This window comes from Oreochromis niloticus, linkage group LG7 (assembly GCF_001858045.2).
Source record: "Oreochromis niloticus isolate F11D_XX linkage group LG7, O_niloticus_UMD_NMBU, whole genome shotgun sequence".
Lineage (NCBI taxonomy): Eukaryota > Metazoa > Chordata > Actinopteri > Cichliformes > Cichlidae > Oreochromis > Oreochromis niloticus.
In genome coordinates, this window is record NC_031972.2 from 34,988,178 (window position 1) to 35,014,560 (window position 26,383).

The 26,383-nt window shown below is 43.5% G+C and overlaps 1 protein-coding gene, 1 long non-coding RNA gene and 4 other non-coding genes across 6 annotated transcripts; 1 reads left to right on the forward strand and 5 right to left on the reverse strand.

Annotated features, from left to right (window-relative positions):
* Window positions 1-225: 225 nt before the first annotated feature.
* On the reverse strand, window positions 226-6,951 carry smyd1a (SET and MYND domain containing 1a). Its single transcript, XM_003440107.5, has 10 exons — window positions 6,676-6,951; window positions 5,123-5,299; window positions 4,140-4,353; window positions 3,917-4,047; window positions 3,548-3,586; window positions 2,090-2,276; window positions 1,920-2,012; window positions 1,646-1,809; window positions 582-750; window positions 226-501 (listed from the first exon to the last, which is right to left on the reverse strand). Exons 1-10 carry the CDS (start codon window positions 6,810-6,812, stop codon window positions 409-411), a joined length of 1,404 nt encoding a protein of 467 aa, XP_003440155.1. The 5' UTR covers window positions 6,813-6,951; the 3' UTR covers window positions 226-408.
* Window positions 6,952-8,182: 1,231 nt separating this feature from the next.
* On the forward strand, window positions 8,183-9,659 carry LOC112847478 (uncharacterized). The gene is made up of 3 exons (XR_003221035.1): window positions 8,183-8,572; window positions 8,700-8,967; window positions 9,063-9,659. It is a non-coding gene; the product is annotated as an uncharacterized LOC112847478 (long non-coding RNA).
* Window positions 9,660-11,155: 1,496 nt separating this feature from the next.
* On the reverse strand, window positions 11,156-11,261 carry LOC112847594 (U6 spliceosomal RNA). Its single transcript, XR_003221233.1, has one exon. It is a non-coding gene; the product is annotated as a U6 spliceosomal RNA (small nuclear RNA).
* A 1,667-nt stretch (window positions 11,262-12,928) lies between these two features.
* Window positions 12,929-13,034, reverse strand: LOC112847595 (U6 spliceosomal RNA). Its single transcript, XR_003221234.1, has one exon. It is a non-coding gene; the product is annotated as a U6 spliceosomal RNA (small nuclear RNA).
* Window positions 13,035-15,534: 2,500 nt separating this feature from the next.
* LOC112847597 (U6 spliceosomal RNA) lies at window positions 15,535-15,640 on the reverse strand. Its single transcript, XR_003221235.1, has one exon. It is a non-coding gene; the product is annotated as a U6 spliceosomal RNA (small nuclear RNA).
* A 6,433-nt stretch (window positions 15,641-22,073) lies between these two features.
* LOC112847598 (U6 spliceosomal RNA) lies at window positions 22,074-22,179 on the reverse strand. The gene has a single exon (XR_003221236.1). It is a non-coding gene; the product is annotated as a U6 spliceosomal RNA (small nuclear RNA).
* Window positions 22,180-26,383: the final 4,204 nt, after the last annotated feature.

Consider the following 26,383-nt stretch of genomic DNA (forward strand, 5'->3'; position numbering starts at 1 on the left):
TGTCAGTGAGATTACACAAAAATGATGAGGCTAAACCACAGACACAAGTAAAAAAAAGGATGTAGCAACCGTGAGTTCAGCCACTGGTTTTGGATTTTTGGGGGAAGACTGTATTTCAACAAGAAGCAGGAGTGTCAACTTTGTCCTTGCTCAGCGAGCTGTGTAGATGCATTACTCAGGCAGATATAATTTACACTGAATGATAAACAATAATGATGCCTGTAGTAACAGGACACGTATTTCCACTTTTATTGTACATACATGCAGCATATTGCGTTACAAGCTGCAGCTTTGCAATCAGATCAATCTCTGCTCAGGGGGTGTTTGCAGAGCTTTAGGGGATTCAGTATGTACATGTCAGTGGACAGTTAGGATTGGAGCATCAGCGGTGGAGGAGGTTTCTGGTGTTCAGTGCTTCAGTGCGGCGTCCCTCATGGTTTGGTATGCAGCCTTGTTCTGCTTAAACATCTTCAGCTCCATCTCGGTCTGTGTGCGCATCCCCTAAAGCGCAAAGAAGTGAAATCAATGAATTTACAATTTATTATAGCACTTAAAGACCAAACATGTGAGTGCAGTGTGACCTCCAGGTCTTTGGTGATGGCGTGGTTGGGTCCATGGGTGACCATCAGGATGCGGTAGGCCTGACAGATCAGGCTGTGGCCCTCCTCGATCTGCCCTGCATGCCAGTGGGTGACACCTGCCCGCATAATGGCCATACCCAGCTGGGCGTTATTGGGGTGGTACAACTTCCTGTTCACAAAATCAAAGGGGGCAAAAGTCATCCAAAATCGACATTTTAGATGCTTTAGATACACACTCTAAAGCAATGAGTATATATTTTAAATTATTTATTCATTATTTGTAGGTTTACTTTATATTAACTCTCAGCTCCAGCTGGATTACAGGCCAGGTTGAAGTAGTGTGTCTCAAGCATTAATTTAAAAGGCGCTGATGTTTGGGCAGATCTGTTATGAAGTGATGGACTGTTTCAAAGCTCAGAAGCAGCAGATAAAAAAGCGTTAGAACCTAGGCTTTGTTTTCAACCATTTGAGTTGTGCTCCTCCACATCGAACGAGGCAGCTGAGGCAGTTTTGGTATCTGACTAGTATGCCACCTGGACGCAATCTAAGTGAAGTGTTTCGGACAAATCCTGCCAGGATAAGGTCCTGGGGCAAACCCAGTACACGCCAGAGATATTATTTTTTAAAATTTCATATTTACTTTTTCCTCAGTTTACATCAGCCTCATTGTCCAAGTTACTAACATAGCAACCACACAGGATAATGCTACCACCACCATGCTTTACTATAGGGATAGTTTTAGCAGATTACAGGCAGGGACTGATGTTTTACCTCAAAACTGTATTTTTTGCCTCATCAGATCTAATAGTCTGGATCCTTCCAGCTGTTCTAACAGAAAGGCCCTATTAATGAAGTACTACTTAGATGGCTGTCCCTAATCTCTTCAGGGGAAGCTTTGTTGGAATAACCAGTTCATCTTTGTTCCCCAATCAAGACCTCAGTCAGTTTCTCTATGAAGAGTCCTGGTGGTTCCCATCATCTTCCATTTCACACATGGTTTTAGACCCTAGCCCCAAACCTGCCGGCTATGTTGATCTGATACACAATCTATTATCAGCACTAACCTGTATCCCTCCACCATCCTGTGGGCGTAGTTTGCTGCCTTGGCGAAGGACCGCTGGTATGACAGGACTTCGCTGGCGATGCTGAGCACTCGCAGCTTGTACAGGTTAGTATCTGCCAGGACATTCTCCTGCTTCTGCAGACACTCATAACACAACTTCAGCACCTGAGAGAGGAAAGGAGAGATGCTCACTCGACTGAAGGAGTTAACAAAAGCATGGCAACAGTCATCAAGAGAGGGTTAGGTTGAAGGAAGCTGACAGGGGCGTGGTGTACCTCATTGTAATCTCTCTCAACGCGTGACTTCTCAATCTTCTCCAAAGACTCCTTACTGAAGGCCGTTACCTCCTTTACCTTATCCGCAGATGGCTGAGAGAAAGAGAGAAAAGTCGAGGTAAAACAACTGAAAATACACTTTAAAAACAGTCTAATGTTTGCCCTCGCACTTTGCTGTCTGCAACCGCTGTCATCAGGTCATCCTTGATGTGCTTGCTGCAGTGCTCACAGGTGCAGTCAAAGTGGAAACGCTCCTTCAGCTTCTTCTGGCGGTCAGCCGAAAGGTTCAGGAAGTCCACATAGCTCACGGTCAGCTCTTCCCCCTCAGGGATTTTCCCCAGAGCCCGTAGCTCAATCCTGGGACAGAGAAGGACCGGATGGTGTAGGTTCTCAGTCATCCAGGTCATGGTAGTCTAAGGAGCTTGGAAAGAAAGTGACTGGACTTCTTTAAGTTTCGTGAAGTCATTTCACCTCTCATTCAAAAGGCTTCTCCAGTTCTAAAACCATGTGGTGGAACGTCTCAGGTATTTAAACCCCAGTGAGGGTTTACGATGGTTATCGAGCGTCTTAAGGGAAACTCTGAGGACATCACAATGCATGTAAATTGTTTTACAGTGGAGGAAACTGGACTTTGTTACCTATCTGAATATCTTGAATCCCGGAAGCCGATTAGTCCATGTCCACTATGATCTCTGCATACAAGTGTACTTTTAGAGATATGGGGCAGGTTGATCTCTCGTTTATAATCATTATGATAAGAGAGGTACTATCATCAGCCAGGAAAAGACCAAAACCAGCTATGAGCGTCTCTCAGAAGCTTACTTTTTTATATCTAACAAGCATTTACGAGCATTTTCTTCCTCATAAGCTTACATGAATGACCAACCTATTGGGTGATTTGTTAGCATTTACTGCTTTATCTCTTGGTTTTGATGCTTTGACACATCACAGGATAACTTGCAGGTTTATCAGTTCAATTCAATTTTATTTAGATAGTGCCAAGTCACAACAACAGCCTCAAAGTACTTTTGTAAGGTAAAAACCAAATGCAGCCCTGAGACTGGTGACGTTTTGGCTACTGTTTGGATACACTATATTTGAACTAACGTGGATATTTAGCTATACCCAATCTTAGTGGTTAACAGCCTTAGGTGGATCCTGTAGTCACTGTGTTATTAAATCGAAAACTTAAAAATGCAAAAGTTCTTATGGAAAAGCAGTTCACATCTAAGAACCTCTTTTAGTGCAACCAAACCTGCACAGATGCTATGAAGAGGAAACTATCCACAGAGATCAAAACTGATTTTCTACCAGGCTGTAAACATGTTTATTTCTGCTGTGAAGTTGTAAATTTTAACATTAGGGGTCTATGGGGACTTGTACACTTCTGGAGGGAGCCTCCAGTGGACATCACAGGAACTGCAACTCTAACCTCAACTTTGGGTGTTTTTTAGTCTAATACTTTTGTGTTTTTTTCCTCAGCCTCACAGGAAAAACAGAAAGATAATAAAACTGTGTACGTGGCGTTCTGCGTTATAGCTGGAATAAACACTGGCGTGTGTGTCTGTGTGTTCTCACTAAAGCCAAGTCATATGTCGAACCGAGTGGTGAACGTCTGGAAAACATACCTCCTCTGAGAGTGGAGAGCAGAGCTCACAGCTGACTGGCTGCAAAGAAAAGAGACAGTCAGACGTTTATACGCTGCACTCTGTTTAAAGTAAAGTATCAGTGTGGTCCACTAAACCTGCCAGACTCTGGCTTTATTACTGTACTTTACTTCCCTAATATATGCCTCCATATATATCTGTAAATTAAGTCGTCACAAGCACAAAAGACACATAATATATAACTTCTTAGCGTTAGGAGGATGAAATTCTTCATGCATTCAGCAAGTTTACCAAAGATTTTTTCTAATTGTTGTGGGGTTTTTTTTTAATGAAATGACCCTGATAGATTTATTTCATGACGAAACAGTGCTCCGCAGCTCGGATACGTACTTCCCGTGGTTGAGGATGACGGTGCAGTTAGGCCAGCAGTCATGGTTGACCAGGCACAGGTTGGGAAAAAGACCCACACCCACAGCCTGCAGCCCTCTTTGGTCACTCAGGGTGAATCCATTACACTTGATCTGCAAGAACAGACACAGTTGGCAGGGAGGGTAAGAAGAGGCAGAGGCAGGGCTAGGATGTTGGATTTGGTGATTAATGATGAAACACTAACGATGCCAAAGATGTGTGAGATATAGTCGACAGAGTGCTGCCTCGTCCCGTAAGACCAGTACTGAAGGAACTTGTGCACGTCCGCCCGGAGCTGCTTAAAGTCTTCGGCGGCCAGGTCAGCCACATGCTCCTGCAGTTGGTCAACGGAGATCAGCTGACTGTCGGACGCGATGCCCGTGTCCTTGTGCATACGCCACAGCACACGAGCTGCCAAGCTGTCGCAGGAAGAAACAGGAAATTAAAGGTTCATTCATCCATGTCCAAGATTCCCGGGAATATCAGACAGATTATAGTCCAGGACATTAAACCTTGCAGGAAATGCATGATGTAGTGCAATGTTTCCAGGTATAGCTGGGATTTTGTTGTAGATGCACAATTCTAAAACAATCATGTGACACAAACCCCCAGCCTGGCTGATTTATTAGCCTCAGAGCCTGGAAGTTCAACCCACTGATCATGACAGCAGCAAAGGCTTTAACCAGGTCACCAATGACCCATTTAGACTTTGGTTAAGCTTTTCAATTGGGTTGGTTGGAACACCCCAATTGAACCCCACCCCAAAAGAAACTTTACCTATTTAGCACGTGGTTAAAACAAAATCCAATGCTAATCTTAGCTTGAGATGAGTCACAGGTGATTTGGTGGGTTTCCAGGGATAACAGATAAATGGGATTGTTGGTAGTAACCAAATACAAAGCAAGATTGAGCACATTTGGACAAACCTTGCACTATCACATTTAACATCACTTCTGGTATTAATAAATCTTAGTTTAAGCGCGCTTTCTGGTACTTTGCAGCCTGTAAACATCTCTTAACTGCCGGGAATGTGTGAAGTCTGCAAGCATTCACGGTCTTTTCATACAAAGTTTATTTCCCTTCTCTTTTACAAACTTTATTTATCCAGGAAGCAAAAACATTTCAGATGTTAGCACATTTTTCGATGGTGGGAAAACCCAGAGGTCTCTGTCATGCACATTTTCTTACCGAATATTCTCGCTGGGCGCGCTGCCGAGCTTCTTGATGGCGCCACACTCCTGCTTGTGCTCGTTCCAGCACGCGGTCTGGCAGGTTCGGTCGCAGTAGTGGGCAAACTTGCACTGAGCGCAGCGGTGCAGATTGGCCTGATGGCGGAAGCAGCTGTGGCACACCTGGGTGGCCAAACTGAAAGAGAAACACAGACAGGTTATAGGTAAAATCACAGAGATGAGGAGTGCTCCTATGCTCAGAGAATAATGAAGGTATGTAGCTGTTTTTCTAGTTTCCCTGATTCTCATTTCTTTATCATTCTTTAAACCACACAGAAGTTTGCAGGTCTGTGTATACTGTTTATTCAGCCCTCTGTGCCGGTCCAAAACAACGCCAAGCAGCCTTGTTAATGCCTCTCACCACTTACAGCCTCCTCAGTCTCTTTGTAGTTTTGGACAGCTCCCGCCTTACACTGTGCAGAAACCCTCAGTGCATGCCTGCTTCGGTGAGCTGCCGTCTTGCAGATACGAGCTCTTATAAGGCTGTAACACTAACACTGCTACCAGATCTGTGTCTGGTATTCTAGCACATCAACAAACCAGTGTTCCCTTTAATACCAGCTGATTTTAGCCACCAGCAAATCATCACTAACCAAAACAAACATGTAGAAAGCTCAAAAAATCAGGAATCAGCTCCCACCTGATCCTGAGATCCAATAACTTTAGTTCATTTAATGAAGGCATAAATATTTTTACCTTCTTGTATGAAATTACAGTTACAGGCCCTCATCATAATATATCATAGTTTCAATAAAGATCAAAGATTTCATGTCCTTGTAGAGGAACAGAAAAAACAAACTGGTTCTCTGGATGTTTGTTTTCCAAAAATTTTATGGATAAATCTTCAAAACAATTAATCTTTTTCTTTTTTACCTACATTTGGACACAAGACTCATTGTCTATGTCAAAAGGTCAACTCTCAACTTTGGTGCCAAAAAACAGAAACCAAGCTGGAACGACTTTAACCTCAAATGGCTGCAGCTTATTCAAACCACTAAAACCAGCAAAGCAGACCACATCAATCCAGTTCCTAATGACGTCGCACTGGCCTCCTGCGTGTCCCAGTTTGACTTTTGCTGTGTTGTCAAACATCCGTCCCTCTCAGATTTTCGGGGACAGGTCTGTTTTCTGTCTCCAGAGGCCAAACTAAACAGTGAGAATCAACCTGCAGATCACTGCATACCTGAAACAAACCACCACAAACTTTTTTATGTTCCATATGTGACGCTAAAAGGCGTTACACTCATAAATCTAATCTTATATTAATAAAACCTGAACGTTAAACCTTGTAAAGGTGTCATAATCCTTTCTGCTGGAGCCTCCTCACATTGCATCCAGAACTATGTCCCGCTCAAGTTCACATGACACCTCGATGGCCTTCGTGTTGCTGATGTCATAGAATTTGGAGGTCTAGAAGGAAGGTCATGACCCTGAGATGGTGACCAACGCCCACAGTCTGAGTACACCTGAGACGTGTTCATGCAAAACCCAGAACGACCAGGAGACCCGTACCTGTCAAAGACCACAGCTGCAAAGCTGGGCTCGGAGAAGATCACTTCCCCCGTGTTGAGCTCTTTGGCGGCCCTCAGGCCTCGACCTTTGCTCCCGGCATCAAACAGCTCGGCTCGCTCCATGTTCCCTACAGTCATTGTGCTGGGCAAACAAAACACAGAGGAGACAGTGAGAAAGGAGAAAGCAGCCGAGGGCGGGACAGGCTGAGGGAGTGCAGGACTCTCACTAACATTCGGGTGCCCTCTCTCTCTCCTCTTAGGCCGACCCCTGCAGAGGCCAAAAATAACCCTGAAGGGGTTGAACCACCTCAGCAGAGCGGTAAGAGTGGGAGGGAGGTGACGGAGGTAAGAGGTGGTGCGTGTGGGTGCTGAGGTAGGTGTCGTCCCCTTGTTTGGGTCGGTTCCCCCGGTGGTATTTTGGTCCAAGGCAGCTGTGGCTGTCTGTCAGAGGCACATGACAGGAAACAGATTCAGTGACTTTATCTTTGCTTTTTACAGTAGAGTGGAGGTGACTGCATTCAGTTTACACCCATTAACACATAAAAGAAGATTTTAAAAGTCTCAAAAAAAAGAAATTAAGTCACTTTAGTGTTAATTTTCATTGGAAAACAGACAGAAATACAAAGCCATGCTTCATATTTAAAACAATAAGCAGCTGCAGCCTGGGTTCAGGAACTCACCTCAAACTACATTATTCCTGTTTTAAAGTCACACCATCCACAAAGCGATGAGTCTGAAATAACTGCAGGCCTAATAACCAATAAACTGTATATCAGTCATGCTGACTGGTCACATGTGCAAATAAAAGAATTAAAAGATTCAGGACAAGTAGCGAAGAGGCGGCACCAATGAGAAAGTGAATCCAGGTGAAATAAAAGAACGCTGCCCTCGTTACTGTGGACAGGTGTGAGCTGCACACTCCGCACCAGTATGAGGAAAACCTGTATAAATGATATTTCCAGTAAATGTACATTGGTTACAGGCTGTAATTAAGGTCCTTAAAATAATACTAATATGTGGTGTAGCCTGAACAATCTGATCTATCGGCATCAGCATTTTAAATGGTTTGCAAATTGAAATAAGTAAAGAAGAGACGAGAGAAACACCATTCATCTGTGCTGTGAGTATCACTGTCACAGTTTATCCACCAGAGGGCACTCTTCAACAACACAGTTTGAGGATTTGTTCCAGTTTCTTCATTGACCCTCCCATCGACAGAGCTCCGGGGGAATCTTGTGAGTGCCGATTAATTCAGTCTTTCTTCTCTTTATTTTCATGAAATAATGGTGAAAAACCGTTAAATTATATTATTTCAGACTCACACGAGGTTCTCTGAGCTAACCGATGTATTTACTTTCTGTGACTGTGTGAATCAGTGATTTCACAATGTTTAGCTAACACACGGGCGGAGGATTTAAAGTCGCGGTACACAGTGTTGGTCGGTGTTGTGTTAACCGAGCACCGTTCATGCTGTACATCCAGTGACTTATTCCACTGTGAGTTTAACAGTTTAGAGCTGAAATCACTTAAATGAGACAAGAAGATGATCCAGCTCATCATCATAACATCTGTGCTCGCTGCATGCCATCACACTGTATAAAACACCTGATTCTACAAATGAAGGCTGTGATGAAAGAGTGAGCAGATTACTAAAAACTGACTGTGTCGCATTTTCTCTGTTTCACATCCAAACTGCTTTAAAAACAAACATATTGAGTTAGATTTTTCTTTAATCACTGCATCTACTATCTCATACTCATGTCTAATTTTAGAAGGAGCATCCAACATATAGGAGGGCCCCCATTGGTACCCTCATCCTAAAAGCCTCCAAAGAGGTCCAGGTCATCGGTCTCCAGCGGGCAGGTTGCGGATCCCAGAGGAGGTGGATGCCTCAGAGGGTTTGTTACACCAGCTACACCAACCAAAAAGAAATGGTTTCTTTCTGCAGTCTGATCAGCTTCCACTCTCTTTACTTTAAACATCAAACTCTTCAAGAACTAAAACATTTGCTTCTCTTTCATTCAGCCTCTCACTACAACCACATCCAGCTCCTACCACGTCGTCACAGGAGGAGCTGCTGGTGGTCTCACAGGGCCTGGATCAGCTTGCGGAGGTGCCATCTCCTGCTGCTACTCCTCACAAAGCTCCCCCTCAATCTTTGGCTCCTCCATCATAACCGAGCAGTTACTGGCCTTGTCCAACCTGAGCCCTGGTTTCCACTGCCAGACCAGATGAGGTGAGCCAAAGGTGTTTAGTCTTCACATGGGTTTGATCAAGCCTGCTGCGTACACAGGTAGAGGATATAATGAAATTTTTACCTTTAAGCTGCTCTGTTCTCACAGTATAAATGACGTTCACACTTTGAGATCTACGTGTGATGAGTTACAGAGAACTGATTGGGGTGGAGGAGCTGTAGCAGCAGCAGGCATCAAGCTCAAGGATGTCAGCCGACACGCTGGACGAGGGGACCGAGCCACCGTCATCGCCTCTGATGCTTCCCCCCCTTCTGATGCCGACGGTGGGTCAGCTGGAACGGGCAGAGATGACCCGATGCTGCCGTCTACATTGGCTTACTCTAACTCCGCTCACCCACCCCTGTTGCTTGTCACGTGTTTTCATGGTGTTATGGTGTGAAGATTCATGTGCTTTTGTGCTGAGGAGTTTTTGTTTTCTGTTCTCATACTGATCCCCAATCAGGAGCTCAGTCTGAGTAGAGTTCTCTTTTTTTTTTCTCCTCCACTGCACTTTTGTGTTGTACATTTCATTCTTTTTCTTTACACTACCTGTTCTGACCTGTCTCCCCAATGTGAAGTCTGTGTAATGTATGTATGGTTGGAAGAGGTCAAATTTTGCTGCAGACAACTGCAAGTGACAAATAAAGGCTTCATCAAATCAAATTAAATCATCGACATGGATATCACCAGCACAGTGACGTGTCTCCAGACTCCTTTTTAAAAAAAAGAAAGAACTACTTGGCATCTTTGTTTACAGTTATTTCCATCACAGTGACAAGAAATAATTTATTAGTCCCAGAAATTATAGCAGCAAAGTACAAAGCGTAGGAATAAATCAATAGATGCAGCATACCTAAGAACAATAATACTATGCAAAAATAGAAGGAAATATAAAATATACAAGGTAGAAGAAATATTTAGACATGCATGTAAACAACAACATGACAAGCTTAACAGCTCAAACAGTGCAAACACGATTTAATTACAATTACACCTGATTTCATAACAGAGTTCACTTCTGTGTGATTTCAGCTCAGACAGATTTTAAAGATGTTCACAGTCATATGATGGAGTTCACTTAGAAACATCAGTGTCAGTGATGGAGGTCTTTACACTCTACCACACATTTCAGATGTTCAGTCACACTGAGGAGTCGGTCCGAGGCCTCCATGTCAGGAGGAAACACTGCGGAATGAGGAGGACGTTTTCTACAGACACACTTTATCACTGCTTACTACAGGTTAGCTCAGGCCTCTGGAGAGAGTCAGGCCGAGCGTGAACGAGTCCATAAAGAACTACACGTAACAAATGTTACAGAAATCTGCTTTATGTTAATGATAGGAAAATATATCTGATCTTTAAGTCATGAAATATCAAAGTTAGTCTCATAACAAAGAGTCGTGTGGAGAGAACTAACCGACAACAAAGAGCAGAATATTCAGATATCTGAACTTTGATCAGTCTGATTCACACCTCCAGTTACTTCATACATTTCAACACAAATAAGTTGAAATAAAGTTCCTGTTGTCATCATAAATTTATTATATTAACGTGATGTAATGTCACTTAGCTTTGCTAATATTTAAAACGAGCTGCTAGAAATGCCCTTCAAAGAGTCGTTTTAACCTTTAAGTATATTTCAGAGCCTCAACTTCTCCATTTTTTTAAAGATAAATCAGTACTTCAGCTTCTCCCTGAGGCTGTTCTGTACTTTGAGTATTTAAGTATTTGTGTACTTCTGGTCCTGGCACAGGACTGAAGCATTATCCACACTAACCCTAATTTAAGAGACCAACAGGATATAAAAACTTCATTAACGCTGATGAAAGTTTACATTTCTGTCTTTTAACACAAACTCATTAATTTTATAAATATTTAAATAACATAAAAATATTACTTAACTGCTGTTAAACACGTTTACGAGCACACAATGCATCGAACCAGCCTCTGATCAGGAACATTTATAGCATAATGTGCCGCTTTAAACTTCACACTGATCTCATGTTGCCTTTACAATCTTGCTGTGATCTCAGTAAAAAGCAGCTCTCTGCTGTCGTGCGGGAGAAGCTGAACTTAGCACGTGGACATAAATCCTAAACCTTAAAATTTAAATGTTTCGGCACTGCTGCCATTGCCTGCTTATGTACCACCAGGGGGCGGAGTCAAACGCACTTCCTGCATGATTTAAACCTACAGTGAGTCAGCTTAAAATGATTAAAAACAGATTTTGTGCGTGTTTTTAAAAAGGAAAATGAGGAACGCTTCACGAATTTGCGTGTCATCCTTGCGCAGGGGCCATGCTAATCTTCTCTGTATCGTTCCAATTTTAGTATATGTGCTACCGAAGTAACACGACAGCTCCAAGGACCCGGGAGCAATTTAAAGCCCCCCGTCCTGGAAGCTGTGTGACTCACGGTTACAGGGGGAAGAGGCTTAAACTGCGTTTAAACTGATGGGAAACAGCAGCAGAAACATGTCTGGGTGCTGCTGGGTCGGTTATACATCTGTAAGAAGACACAGAGGCTCAGAGAGCGCCAGTCTGAGTCTGTTCCTCATTCTCTGCTTTCACTTTGAGCCTGTGAGACACACGGAGGCATTGTGGGTAATTTACACAGATCAGTTGTACTCACACGCTGCTGATTGGACGGCTGAAGGCAGCAGAACAAAAGTAATAGTGAGCCATAATAACAAACATTGCTCATTACCACTTGGTGGGAAATTCGGCACATAGTATACTTCAGAATCTCAGCTTATTGTGGGCAAAAACACAGATCAGGAAATTCAGGCTGCGGAGGTCGCGGACAAACAGACTCGAGGACAGCTTGTACAACAGCGCAACAGCCCTAATCAGTGCTAACAGCTGACCTGACTGGCTGCCTCCATGGACAATAATAATAATGATACTAATAATGTGCAATAAAAATATACTCTCATTCTTTTTATTTATTTTTGTTTATTAAGTTACCGTGTTGTGTTGTCTTGTTTGTGTTGTGCGTACTGCCAACGTGGGACAGTTTTGCAGTTTCGTTGTACTATTGTACTAGGTATGACTGTGTAATGACAATAAAGCGTTATCTCTTATCTCTTAAAACAACAGCTGCAGTTCCAGTGGCTGCCTCAGGGCGTCGCTGTGTGAACGCGAAGCTGAGGAGTGTGACTGCAAGAGGAGGAAATCAGCCACATCACCAATCTCATGAAAATTATCAATTACTTCTGATCAAAGCATTAACAACGTCACAAAGATGACTCGTGACAGCCTGCACTAAACTAGTTGGGCCAGCTTACGAATCCGGCAAAAAACATTTGTCAGATTTTCAGGTTTATGTCGTTTTTTCTTCTGGATCTCCACAATTTGACCTTAGAACTGAAGAAGTTTCTCGAATGAGAGGTGAAACGTCTTCAAGCAAATTAAAGAAGTCTAGACGCTTTTCTTTCCAAGCTCAATAGACGTCGGTTTTCTTCCCACAATCCCCCGCTCGAAAGAGGACAGGTGACGGTGAAAGACTTTAGCCCCACTTCACTAATCTTCACTAAAGTTTGAAGAACTGAACAGTTAAAAATTGTGGTTTTAAGTTTGCAGTAATAAAGGTGTTTTTTCTGCCCTACATTTCAAATTAACATGCTCTGTATTTATTCACAAAAGACAAACTCGTACATTTGCAAAATACGGCTTTAAATATTATTCCAGCTCCACAACCTCCTGAGCAAATCGGCTCATACTGTGGGAAATATTTGAACTTCATGTTTTTTATTTCAGACTTTCGGCTGGGATGCTACATGAGGGCTGCAAAGCTCTGCAGAGCAGAAACTCTCTGTAACCAACAACCATCGCCGAATTTATTAAAACCTTCCTGCATAATTCATCTACAACGTTGGAGTTGATATAAAACTCGCTTTATTGGTTAAAAAGCAAAGACACAGTAATTTAGCTAAATATTGAACGAATTCTGGCGCGCACAGGAGCCACTGTCAGTCCGCTAAAGAATGATTAAAAACAGATTTTTGCGTGTTTTTAAAAAGGAAAATGAGGAACGCTTCACGAATTTGCGTGTCATCCTTGCGCAGGGGCCATGCTAATCTTCTCTGTATCGTTCCAATTTTAGTATATGTGCTACCGAAGTAACACGACAGCTCTAAGGATCCGGGAGCAATTTAAAGACCCCCGTCCTGGAAGCTGTGTGAGTCACGGTTACAGGGGGAAGAGGCTTAAACTGCGTTTAAACTGATGGGAAACAGCAGCAGAAACATGTCTGGGTGCTGCTGGGTCGGTTATACATCTGTAAGAAGACACAGAGGCTCAGAGAGCGCCAGTCTGAGTCTGTTCCCCATTCTCTGCTTTCACTTTGAGCCTGTGAGACACACGGAGGCATTGTGGGTAATTTACACAGATCAGTTGTACTCACACGCTGCTGATTGGACAGCTGAAGGCAGCAGAACAAAAGCTGACTCAACAACCCTCCTCCCACCCTGTTCTCTACCCGCCTGAAGGCTGGGAGAGAGACGCAATCAGGAGGGGGGAAGAGAGAGAAACCCGGCCCTGCTGCACCCAAACAGAAAGACCTCCACAGGGTCTGGATCCTGCATCAGGACTTGGATCTGGAGGTTTTTCTGTATCCCAGCAGGACCTGGACTCATTCTGCTCTTCATTCTGCTGCTGACCGCGCCTCTGAAACATACGGAAGAGGATTAGGGCCACTGGAAAGAAAAAAAAAAAAGAATTCTGACTTTAATCTCAGAATTCTGAGAAAAAAGTCAGAATTCTGAGATTAAAGTCAGAATTCTTTTTTTTTTCTTTCCAGTGGCCCTAATCCTCTCCCGTAGAAACAGCTCCTGATCTGGCCTCTATTTTAAAACCACTCTTAATTATTGTTATACTGAATGCTGCCTCAGAACAGTTCCACCAACCTGCCACAAGGGTGACGCTGAGATATAACAGTCTCTGACTTAAGACGACAGTCCTCACCAGACTCCGTACAAAAGTTGTAATATTTAGTAGCCTCAGGGCATCGCTGTCCTACTGCAAGCTGTGTAGTGGGGGTGCAAAAGGAGGAAATCAGCCACATCAGCAATGTCCATTAAAAGTATAAATTACTTTGATCAAATCATTAACAAGGTCACAAAGATGACTCATGACACCACGGAGTAAACCAGTCGGGTCATTTTACCAATCCGGAATAAAATATTGGTCAGACTTTCAGGCTTATGTCGGTTTTCTTCCCACAATCTCCCACCTGAAGGAGGACAGGTGACGGTGAAAGGCTTTAGCCCAGCTTCACTAAAGTTTGGAGAACTGAACAGTTAAAAATTATGGTTTTAAGTTTGAAATGTAGGTCCGAAAAAACACCTTTATTACTGCAAATTAACATGCTTAATTCACAAAAGACAAACTCGTACATCTGTAAAATACGGCTTTAAATATTATTCTAAGCAGAGGTACACATCCTGCTGAGAGAATCAGCTCACACTGTGAGGAATACTTGACCTTCATGTTTTTTGTTATTTGAGTTTTTTGGTTGGGATGCTACATGAGGGCTGCACAGCTCTGCAGAGGAGAAATTCTCTGTAACCAACATCCATTGCTGAATTCATTAAAACCTCCCTGCATAATTCATGCACAACTTTGGAGTTGCTATAAAACTCACTTTCTTGGTTACAAACCAAGGACACAGTAATTTAGCTAAATATTGAACGGAGTCTGGCGCACACAGGAGCCACTTCTCTTTTTTTATCTTTATTTTCTTTTGTGGAATTTACTTTGAAAGGTAATTAAAATATAAGGTAATCCATAGATGGTCATGAAAAAAGACCCCCCAGTTTTACTCCTCAGGGCCACTGCAGCCTGCTGAGGAATTCAGCTCAACACTCATGTCATTCATTTTGACTCAGACAGCAGAGGAAACAAACTTTATCTCTGCGTATATTCGGATTCAGCGACTTTTGAAAATCTTTAAATGTATTAAAATCAGATTTTCTCTGTTCGGGTAACGCTCACAGTATTTCTGGTCATGATGGCTGTCCATCCACAGATGGGGTGGTGGTGGTGATGGAAGGGATTTCCTTCAAAATAAAAGTCCTGCCTAAGTAAAAGTACAACTCAGGTCAACTGTGTGTTTGAATGACAGTAAATACAGAAGAATAAATGTATATACTTTTATCAAATTTAACATAAAGAATGACATATTTTAATAATGTGTCTGAGAGATAACTCTGAAGCACCAACACGTGTTCGTCCCGCTGCAGCCCTTAATGTGAAAAATCTCATTAACCACGTGAACTCTTAAAATGGCCTCCATTTGTCATTATGACATCCATTTTGAGCTTAAAAGGTCCAACAAAAGGAGCAAGTGCTGACTCTCCAGGTTGGTCCAGCTAATGTGTGACCTCCAGCGGCGCCTCCTTTTTTTAATTACATTACACAAACTTCCCTTAGGCACTATCATTAGAAGGTACAGAATACATTTTCACTGCTATGCAGATAACACTTTATCTATCCATGAAGCCAGATAACACACAGCAATTAAACTCTCTACCACCAGGGGCCGAAGTCAAAGGCACTTCCTGCATGATTTAAACCTACAGTCAGCTAAACGATGATTAAAAACAGAGTTGTGCGTGTTTTTAAAAAGGAAAATGAGGAACGCTTCACGAATTTGCGTGTCATCCTTGCGCAGGGGCCATGCTAATCTTCTCTGTATCGTTCCAATTTTAGTATATGTGCTACCGAAGTAACACGACAGCTCCAAGGACCCGTGAGCAATTTAAAGCCCTCTGTCCTGGAAGCTGTGTGAGTCACGGTTACAGGGGGAAGAGGCTTAAACTGCGTTTAAACTGATGGGAAACAGCAGCAGAAACATGTCTGGGTGCTGCTGGGTCGGTTATACATCTGTAAGAAGACACAGAGGCTCAGAGAGCGCCAGTCTGAGTCTGTTCCCCATTCTCTGCTTTCACTTTGAGCCTGTGAGACACACGGAGGCATTGTGGGTAATTTACACAGATCAGTTGTACTCACACGCTGCTGATTGGACAGCTAAAGGCAGCAGAACAAAAGCTGACTCAACAACCCTCCTCCCACCCTGTTCTCTACCCGCCTGAAGGCTGGGAGAGAGACACAATCAGGAGGGGGGAGGAGAGAGAAACCCGGCCCTGCTGCACTCAAACAGAAAGACCTCCACAGGGTCTGGATCCTGCATCAGGACTCGGATCTGGAGGTTTTTCTGAACCACAGCAGAACCTGGACTCATTCTGCTCTTCATTCTGCTGCTGACACACGTGGACTTTGTGACGAGGGGGAGAAAAGCGCTGTATCAGTGCATAGAGAGCAAAGCCCCACCCCCACCTCAGACACTCAGACACCTTGTCTGTTATGCTAATTCTGGCATACAGACAGACTGCTCGTCAGATGCTGCAAACCGGTTCTGAGACAGGTGAGAACTTGGCCTGCAGGAGCTCTCTTTGTTCTTCAGGACTTTTTTGAGCACACTGACTCAGACATGTTCAGGGAGGCCGCAACAAATGGTGACCTCCCTGCAACCAGAAACCGTGGATGACTGCATAAGTGCGTGAGCTGCTAAGGATTCGAGATTCCGCCTTCAGAGCAGGCGACAAGGCGGCCCTGGGAACAGCGAGGGCTAAACTGTCTCGTGCCATCAAAGCAGCGAGGTGCGCGCTTGCCAGAAGAATCCACAGCCACTTCCAGGACAGCGGTGACATGCGGCGCATGTGGCAGGGCATCCAGGCCATTACCAACTACAGGAAGACAACACTTGCCTGTGATGGTGACGCCTCCCTACCAAATGCGCTGAACAACTTCTATGCACGGTTTGACGCTCAGAATGATGTGTTGGTGAGGAAGTCCACCCCCCCCTCACAACTTCTGTGTCTGACCTCTGCTGATGTGAGGAAAGAGTTAACCCACGGAAAGCTGCTGGTCCAGATAACATTCCTATAAGAGTGCTCAGGGAATGTGCAGACCAGCTACAGATGTCCTCAGTGACATCTTCAACCTATCCCTGAGCACTGCTGTTGTCCCCAACGTGCCTCAAGGCCACCACTATCATTCCCGAGCCAAAGAATTCCCCAGTGTCCTGCCTCAACAACTACCGTCCCGGCAGTCACACCCATCATGATGAAGTGCTTCGAGAGGTTCCTCATGAGGCACATTAAGACCCTGCTGCCACCCACACTGGACCCACTGCAGTTTGCCTATCGGCCCGACCGGTCAACAGACGACGCCATTGCCACCACCCTACATCTCGCCCTCACCCACTTGGGCAAAAAAGACACATATGTACGAATGCTGTTGATAGCCTTCAAGTTCAGCATTCAACACAATCATTCCTCAGCACCTGATTGTAAAACTGAGCCAACTGGGTCTGAACCCCTCCCTCTGCAACTGGATTCTGGACTTTCTGATGGAGATGTTTCAGACATTCCAGATCGGCAACAGCATCTCCAACAAAACCACACTAAGCACTGGAGCCCCTCAGGGCTGTGTGCTCAGCCCACTTCTGTTCACTCTGCTGACTCACGACTGTGCAGCAATGCACAGTTCGAACCACATCATCAAGTTTGGTGATGACATGAATGTGGTGGGTCTCATCAGCAAGAATGATGAGTCAGCATACGGAGAGGAGGTGTAACAATTAACGGACTGGTGTAGAGTCAACAACCTGTCTCTGAACGTGGACAAAACAAAAGAGATGATTGTTGACTTCAGCAGAGCACGGAGAGATCACTGCCCACTTACCATCAATGGATCCTCTGTGGAGGTCGTCAAGAGCACCAAATTCCCTGGTGTCCACCTGGCAGAGAACCTCTCCTGGTCCCTCAATACCAGCTCCATAACCAAGAAGGCTCAGAAGCATCTCTACTTCCTGCAGAAGCTGAGGAAAGCCCATCTCCCATCATCCATTCTTATCACCTTCTACAGAGGGACTATCAAGAGCGTCCTGAGCAGCTGCATCACTGTCTGGTATGGTAACTGCACTGTATTGGATCGCAATACCCCACAACAGATAGTGAGCGCAGCTAAGAAGATAATTGGAACCCCTCTCCCCTCCATCACGGACACTTCTAGCACCAGCTCCATCCACAAAGCCACCAGCATTGTGGAGGGCCCCACACATCCGTCACACACTCTCTTCACCCTGCTGCCCTTCTGGAAAGAGGTACCGGAGCATCCGGGCCCTCACTGCCAGACTATGGAACAGTTTCTTCCCCAAAGCCGTCAGACTCCTGAACAGTCAGTGACTGGAATGACACACACACACACACACACACACACACACACACACACACACACACACACAGGCACACCTTCATACATGTCACTACCAAGCACTTATCTGCAGTATCTCACACACCTTCAGACATCAAGTTACTTTTTGCACAATGCTCAGCATTTTGCACATTTCCATTGCACTGCCTGTGTCTGTATCATCCTGTTCTGTCTGGTGTTGCACTGTCTTGTCTTGTTTATTTTTGCAATTTTTTGCACACTGCACTTAACGCAGTCCTGTGTTTGTCCGTTGCATGTCATATGTAGCACCAGGGTCTCAGAGGAACGCTGTCTCATTTTACTCTGTACCGTACCACTGTACATGGTTGAAATGACAATAAAAGCCACTTGACTTGACTGCTTCTGAAACAGCTCCTGATCCGGCCTCTATTTACAAAACCCTTTCAATTATCCCCAAAAGTTGATTCTGTTCATTTGGACATAATGTTTTTCAGTGGGAGAAATGTTTCAGCACTTAGTTATCCAAGTTACTCATCAGTCTCAGCTGACTGCAGGTTTCCCCAACCTTGCGATCAAAGAATATTGATCATTCATCAAAGCCCACTGATCAATGGCCATGAGTACCATTCACAGAGAGTTGAGGAATGGCTGCAATCACAGCATTGTAAGATGGTGAAAGATGTACCCTTACAGGGCTCTAGAGTGCGACCAATTTGGTCGCAAATGCGACCAAATTTTTCAGTGGTGCGACTAAAAAAAATCTTTGGTCACACCAGTGCGACCAACTATTCGGGTAACAAAAAAAAAAAAATCTCTGCAACTCTCTGTGTGGTCAACAACAGACACACATTATGCCCTATTGTGGACTAAACCAATCAGAGATAGTCAGGGGCAGGGCCTCTCTGATTGGCCGTGGTACAGTTGAAAGTGCAGGTGGATAGAGAGAGGTGAGTAGCTTGAATAAAGCCATATCCTGAATCGATTTTTAAATATAAATGTATTTTGCCAGAAACGCCAGATTCTCATATTAAAGCTCACAAAACTATTTCAACAACCACCAAACAGCAAACGAGAGCAGGTAAACTGACTCCACACAAAGATGTAAACACAAAGCGCGGACCCGACGCATCAGAATCAGCTTTCTCTTTCTAGGCTTTCTCACCCGATGGCACGTAGATGGGCACGGAAACGCTGTCGGAGCTCACCGATTCTGATGCGTCGGGTCCGCTCTGTGTTTACGTCTCTTTTGCGCTGATTCTGAGCTGCAGGTTTTGTCTCTCTCCAACCAAAATTCACCGAGCCAGCAGCAAAAGAAGATCCAAACTACGCTTCACATTTGATAAATGTCGTCATTAATTCCCTCTTACTTTTGCTGCTTTGCTTTCACCACGATAAAAATCACACTTCATGCACAGCTCTCTCTCTCTCTCTCTCTCTCTCTGTACTTCATGAACAGTTTCCCATCTCAAATCTGTTTTCTGCATTATTCATTCGCTTATTACCCACCAGTCTACCATTGTTTACAGCGCTGTCGACTGCTGTCTTTTTTCTTCTTCTTTTTTTTTTTACTTAAATGACCTCGGACAAGAAAGCCTAATTTCTGCTGTTCAATACAGAAGAAATCTAAACTTTTTAAAATTATGCAAAATTGCAGAATATTTTAAGGTTATCTGCTATAAAAAGCCAGACCAGGAAAATCTGCTTCATGTTTTTCTGTGTCTTATTCTCAGTCACTTTCACACAAAGGCATCTGCTGTGATGTTCACAATTCTGATGAAGTCTCACATGTATCAGTACTGATAAATGATCAGAATTATAATATTTCTGACTGTCTGAGGCTAATTGAATAGAATCAGGACTTCAAGAATCGGAATCGAATGGATTATAGAAATCAGTGATGATACCCAGCCCTAGTGAGCAGCCTAGGCCTGACAGAAGTGGATGTAGCTGTGGGTAATAAGAAAAGATGAAAAGAACTATTGATAACCTTTTTGTTAAGTTAAGGCCTGATCCATCTGAAATTCATAGCCAGTGCTCTGACATGGAGCCATCAATCTTTGAATGCTGAAAAAACAGCAGTGTATCCAGAAAACACATTATATGCTGCAATAAATGCACTGCCCAAGTGTCCCCTCTCCCCACTGCCTTTCAGCGGCAGGCAGCAGCAAACAGGTCGTCAGAGGAGGCCGAGATGATGATTAAGTTTAACATTGTCTACAATATTGCCAAAGAGTGCCAAAGCACTTTAAGTACAAGATTGTTAGTTAATCATTTACAAATCAATATTGTCAATATTGTCTCACATGTAAAACTGTGGTGTTAAGCGATGTGGTTGAAAAATTTGAGTGCGCCTAACTTTTGTGCCGGTGCAACCGTGGCAAAAAGTTAGTCTAGAGCAGGGGTGGGCAATCTCAGTCCACGAGGGCCGGTGTCCCTGCAGGTTTTAGATGTGTCCTCGAACCAACACAGCTGATTTAAATGGCTAAATTAGCTCCTCAACATGTCCTGAAGTTCTCCAGAGGCCTGGTAACGAACTAATCATGTGATTCAGGCGTGTTGACCCAAGGTGAGATCTAAAACCTGCAGGGACACTGGCCCTCGTGGACTGAGATTGCCCACCCCTGGTCTAGAGCCCTGCCTTAGGCCCCCTCCTTGATTCAGAGATGGTCTTTCCCTTTTGGCCTCCTTGACTCCGCGCTCAAACCAGCGTTCCTCCCTGTCCAGGATGTGTACATCCTCATCATTGAAAGAGTGGTCACTGGCCTCTCTTAGACTGCGGAGTTCTGGCCTGACGAGCTCATCTTTTCTGTGCCATCTGCTTAGCCAGAAGTTGTTTGGTTTCCCCGATGCATATTCATGGCAATCCTTCCTCCTGGCACTTAACAGCGCACACTATATTCCTCTGTCTGTGTCAGGGGACCCAATCTTGGGATGGACCAGTTTTGGGTGCAGTGTGTTTTGGGGTTTGAAAGCCACAGAGACTCGGTGTTCAGAAAAAATGGGTCTCAACTGTTCCGATACTCCTGACACATAAGGGATCACTACAGGTTTTTGCTTAGGCAGCAGTTGTCCTTCTCTCCTGGATTGCCTGGAGCTCTCTTTAGGTGCCTTCCCGGCTTTGATAAATGCCCAGCTGGGATAACCACATTTACTACATCCAGATGAACAGAATCAACATTTGGGGGTTTCTTTAAGTGGATGATTGGGCATGTCTCAAGACACTTGGAGTTTTATACTTAATTCTGTCTCTGAACATTGAGTGTATGTGTTACAAGAAATAACAGCTGCAGTTCGAACAACCTGCTAAAGGGCAGGTTTAACTGCTGTGTTGCAGAATAGAATTTTAAAAAACAAAACAAAAGCAACTGTGTTTTTGAGTGACAGCAAATTCAGAAGAATATATTTAAATACCATCCATCCATGGTTGGCAGGAAGTAACGTCTCTACACTAATGTGAGTTGAAGACGGCTCTTATGTCTTTTTGCAGTTCTGACTTTTTAAATAGATGCATACCGAGGCATACTGCTCCCCTCCTCTGGTCATTCCTTTAATTCCATCACAAGAATAAGATCCTTGGATCAAGTCAGTAGATTCAGTTTTCAATGATCTGTAACGTAGATCCCTGACAAGTCTGCATGTAAAAGTTTTCTTTCTGCATCAGTAAGTGCAAGTCAGTGTTTCTCTTTGGTGTTGTTTGTTTTGTTACATTACACATGCTTCCCTTAGGCAGTATCATTAGATGGCAAAGGGTACATTTTCACTGCTATGCAGATAACACTCAACTTTATCTATCCATGAAGCCAGATGACACATACAAATTAAACTGTCTACCACCAGGGCACAGAGCTAGAAGCACTTCCTGCATGATTTAAACCTACAGTCAGCTAAAGAATGATTAAAAACAGAGTTGTGCGTGTTTTTAAAAAGGAAAATGAGGAACGCTTCACGAATTTGCGTGTCATCCTTGCGCAGGGGCCATGCTAATCTTCTCTGTATCGTTCCAATTTTAGTATATGTGCTACCGAAGTAACACGACAGCTCCAAGGACCCGTGAGCAATTTAAAGCCCCCCGTCCTGGAAGCTGTGTGAGTCACGGTTACAGGGGGAAGAGGCTTAAACTGCATTTAAACTGATGGGAAACAGCAGCAGAAACATGTCTGGGTGCTGCTGGGTCGGTTATACATCTGTAAGAAGACACAGAGGCTCAGAGAGCGCCAGTCTGAGTCTGTTCCCCATTCTCTGCTTTCACTTTGAGCCTGTGAGACACACGGAGGCATTGTGGGTAATTTACACAGATCAGTTGTACTCACACGCTGCTGATTGGACGGCTGAAGGCAGCAGAACAAAAGCTGACTCAACAACCCTCCTCCCACCCCCGACTGACCTTCACCTGCCCGCCTGAAGGCTGGGAGAGAGACGCAATCAGGAGGGGGGAGGAGAGAGAAACCCGGCCCTGCTGCACCCAAACAGAACGACCTCCACAGGGTCTGGATCCTGCATCAGGACTCGGATCTGGAGGTTTTTCTGAATCCCAGCAGGACCTGGACTCATTCTGCTCTTCATTCTGCTGCTGACCGCCTCTGAAACCGCTCCTGATCTGGCCTCCATTTTAAAACCACTTTCAATTATCCCAAAAAGTTGATTCTGTTCATTATAAATGACCTCCTTGGCTTCATGTGATTCTCCAGGTTGGTCCAGCTAATGTGTGACCTCCAGCAGCTCCTCATCTATTAGCTCTATTAGGGACGTCTCTACACTAACGTTAGTTCAAGACAGCTGTTATGTTTTTTTCGCGTTTAAAAAAAAAATAAATGCACACCAAGGCATTCTTCTCCCTTCCTCTCTTTTCAATTTATATTATACATGCTTCCCTTAGGCAGTATTATTAGAAGACATAGTATACATTTTCACTGCTATGCAGATGACACCCAACTTTATCTATCCATGAAGCCAGATAACACACACCTATTAGTTAAACTACAGGAATGTCTTAAAGACAGAGACCTGGAGGACCTCTAATTTTCTGCTTCTTAACTGAGATAAAACTCAGGTTATTGTACTCAGCCCCGAAAATCTCAAAATCTCAGAAATATGGTATCTAACCAGATTCTTACTCTGGATGGCATTACCTTGGCCTCCAGTAACACTGATGAACCTTGGAGTAATTTCTGACCAGGATATGTCCTTCAATGCACATATTAAATAAATATGTAGGACTGCTTTCTTTCATTGCACAATATAAAAAAGAGCATAAGAGAGAGCATATAACCCCTGTGCTGGCCTCACTGGACTGGCTGCCTGAGTTCATTTTAAAATTCTTATGTTTGTTTTTAAATGCTTTCACAATCTTGCCCCGGCCTTACCTCTCTGAGCTTCTTCATCCCTACACACCCTCAGTCTCGTAGGTCAGCTGACCAGTTGCTCCTGGAAGCACTGAGATCCAGGAGGAAGCTCAGAGGGGACAGGGCCTTTTCTATCTTTGCTCCTAAATTATGGAATAACTTGCCCTTTTACGTTAGAGAGGCCCCTTCACTGTCCGCTTTTAAAACACGTGTTAAAACCCATTTTTATTCTTTAGCTTCTGACTTCAGTGAGACTTAGTTTCTTATGTATTTAAATAAAAGAGAAACTAACTAATTATTTATTTTACTTTATTCTCTTTTATTTGGCTTTTATTTATATCTTATGTAATTTTATTATTTAGTTCCAATGTACAGCACTTTGCATCAGCTGCGGTTGTTTTAAAGTGCTTTATAAATAAAGATGATGAAGAAGAAGAAGATAATGATGATGATGATGATATCTTTAAAATTAGAAATATCTTGTCTTAGATTGAAGCTGAAAAACTAGTTCATACATTTATTACTTCTAGGCTGGACTACTGTAATTCATTATTATCAGGAAGTCCTAAAAACTCTCTGAAAAGCCTTCAGTTAATCCAAAACGCTGCAGCAAGAGTACTGACAGGGACTAGAAAGAGAGAGCAGATTTCTCCAATATTGGCTTCCCTTCATTGGCTCCCTGTTAAATCCAATCAAATTCAAAACCCTGCTCCAGCAGATGGCCACCCCTCCTTGGGCCTGGTTCTTTTGGAGGTTTCTTCCTGTTAAAAGGGAGTTTTTTCTTCCCACTGTCGCCAAAGCTCTTTGGTCATCTGGTCTTTAAGTGATGGCGTATGAACCCTGCTTCCGGGTCCAAACTACTCTGTGTTTATTAAGGGTGTATTTTTTAATTCTTTGTATCTTGCTGTATTTAATCTGAACAACCCCCCCAAAAAAGGTAAATGGTAAAAATGGCCTGTATTTGTATAGCGCTTTATATATATATATATATATATTTGTATAGCGGACCAAAAAAGGCAGTGATCTCTGTTGGCCTCTCTCCGTTTTTATTGCCGCCATTCATTTTAAAGCTTAGTTTTTAAAACCTTACGATGCAACTACAGCTCAGCCCATGTTGTTGCAGTATGTTAATGACAAACCTCGTATTGTGGATGGATTATCTCAGTTGTTCTCCTGACTGAAGTTTGGTCCGTTTACAGCATCCTGCCATGCGTTTGCATTTGTTCCTAACCATCGGGAACCCGCACGTTAACTTTTATACAGCTGTTTATATTATGCTAACATAGCTGTATCGCTAGTGATCACGTAGCACATCATTACATACCAGCTAGCCCAACTTCAGTAACCCTACAAAACTCACTGCTGTTTAGTTTGCTGTCTTCATTTATGTCAGAGCTGATAGCAGAGCATGTTTACATGTTTGATTTTTTTCAGAAATCCCTCAGTCAGAACATGCTATATCATGTTTAAGGGGGAAACTAGCACGCGAACTCCCTGCTAACTTCTAACTCCATTAAATTTCATAAATTTGGTTTTCATGGATGCCCGGATGTTAATCTTAATCATTGCATCTGGTAGAGCCACAACGCTGATCATTTTATTATGGATGAAAGAATTTATACAGTTTGTCATTCTCAGTGATGCTGCAGTGTTTGTTGGACTTTGAGACCTGAAGCAGAGTTTGGGCCCGGAAACAGCTAATGACGTCAGACTTAAAGACCGGACAGGGGGTCATACAGTTGTTGGGGTTTTCTGTGATTTCTTTGTATTACTGTAGTGTCTTTACCGTACAATATAAAGCACCTTGAGGCAACTGTTGTTGTGATTCAGTGCTGTGTAAATAAAATTGAAGTTGCTGTTTTGTTGTAGTATCATGAAAATGCTGGTTTGCTGTATTTATGATCTCTGGTGTAACACTGCTCATATTTTATATCTGGGCCCACTCTTAATTACATTCAAAATGAGCTTCCAATTGAAACAAATTTCAATATTTACATATTAAAAGAAACTAAATTAATGAGCTTAATGTCCAGCTGAGCAGGTTTGTTCTGCCTTCAGGCTCTTATATTGTTTTGCCTTTCTTGTTTTTAGAGCAACTCTGGGCAGATCTGAACTTCTTTGTGTAGGAAGGGCTTTATCAGGGCTCAGGCTGCCAAAGTTCAGCATCTGAAGTCTGATGTCTCGAGCCTGGCATGCTCCAGAAAACTGACGGGTTCAGTTTGGGTCAGGCAGGATCTGGGGATGGTCAGGAGGTGGTGTCGTGTGTGTGTGTGTGTGTGTGTGTGTGTGTGTGTGTCTGCATCCAGCAACAGTCTCACTGTGTGTGTTACTGTTATGCCATTATGGTGTTTTGACTGGCTCATCACCAGCTGCACTTTTACTGAAGTTCATCTTCTAGTGAGAATGGACATGTTTGATGTGTCTGACCCTTAACCAAGTTGAGAGCTTAAGCACTTAATCTAAAGACCCTTCTGTGTTCCCTCCTCTTGGTTCTTGCTCAGTAAATCTCTGTGTGTGTAAAGAGTGCAGGGTCTAAACCTAAACAGAGCCAGTGTGATTGAGTTGAGTTTGTGAGAGTGAGTGGATTTAAGAAAGTGAGTGACTCAGACGTGTCAGTTGGTTTGTCATGTGTTTTGAGTTTTGAGGTGAGTTAGAATTTTTTTTGTTTCAAAGCTAAGTTGAAAAAATTCGTAATTTAATTTCCAAAACTTGCATATGATCTTCAATTTGTAGCTGATCTATTGACGTAACACATAGCAGCTGGAGCAGTCTCAAATGGGGGTTCAGTCCACTGCTGCCACCTGTGGCCAGCCTACAGCCAGATTAACTTGTGACACACACATCTGCACCTGGCTCTATCACCATGTGTGAATTTGTTTCATGCACAATACATTT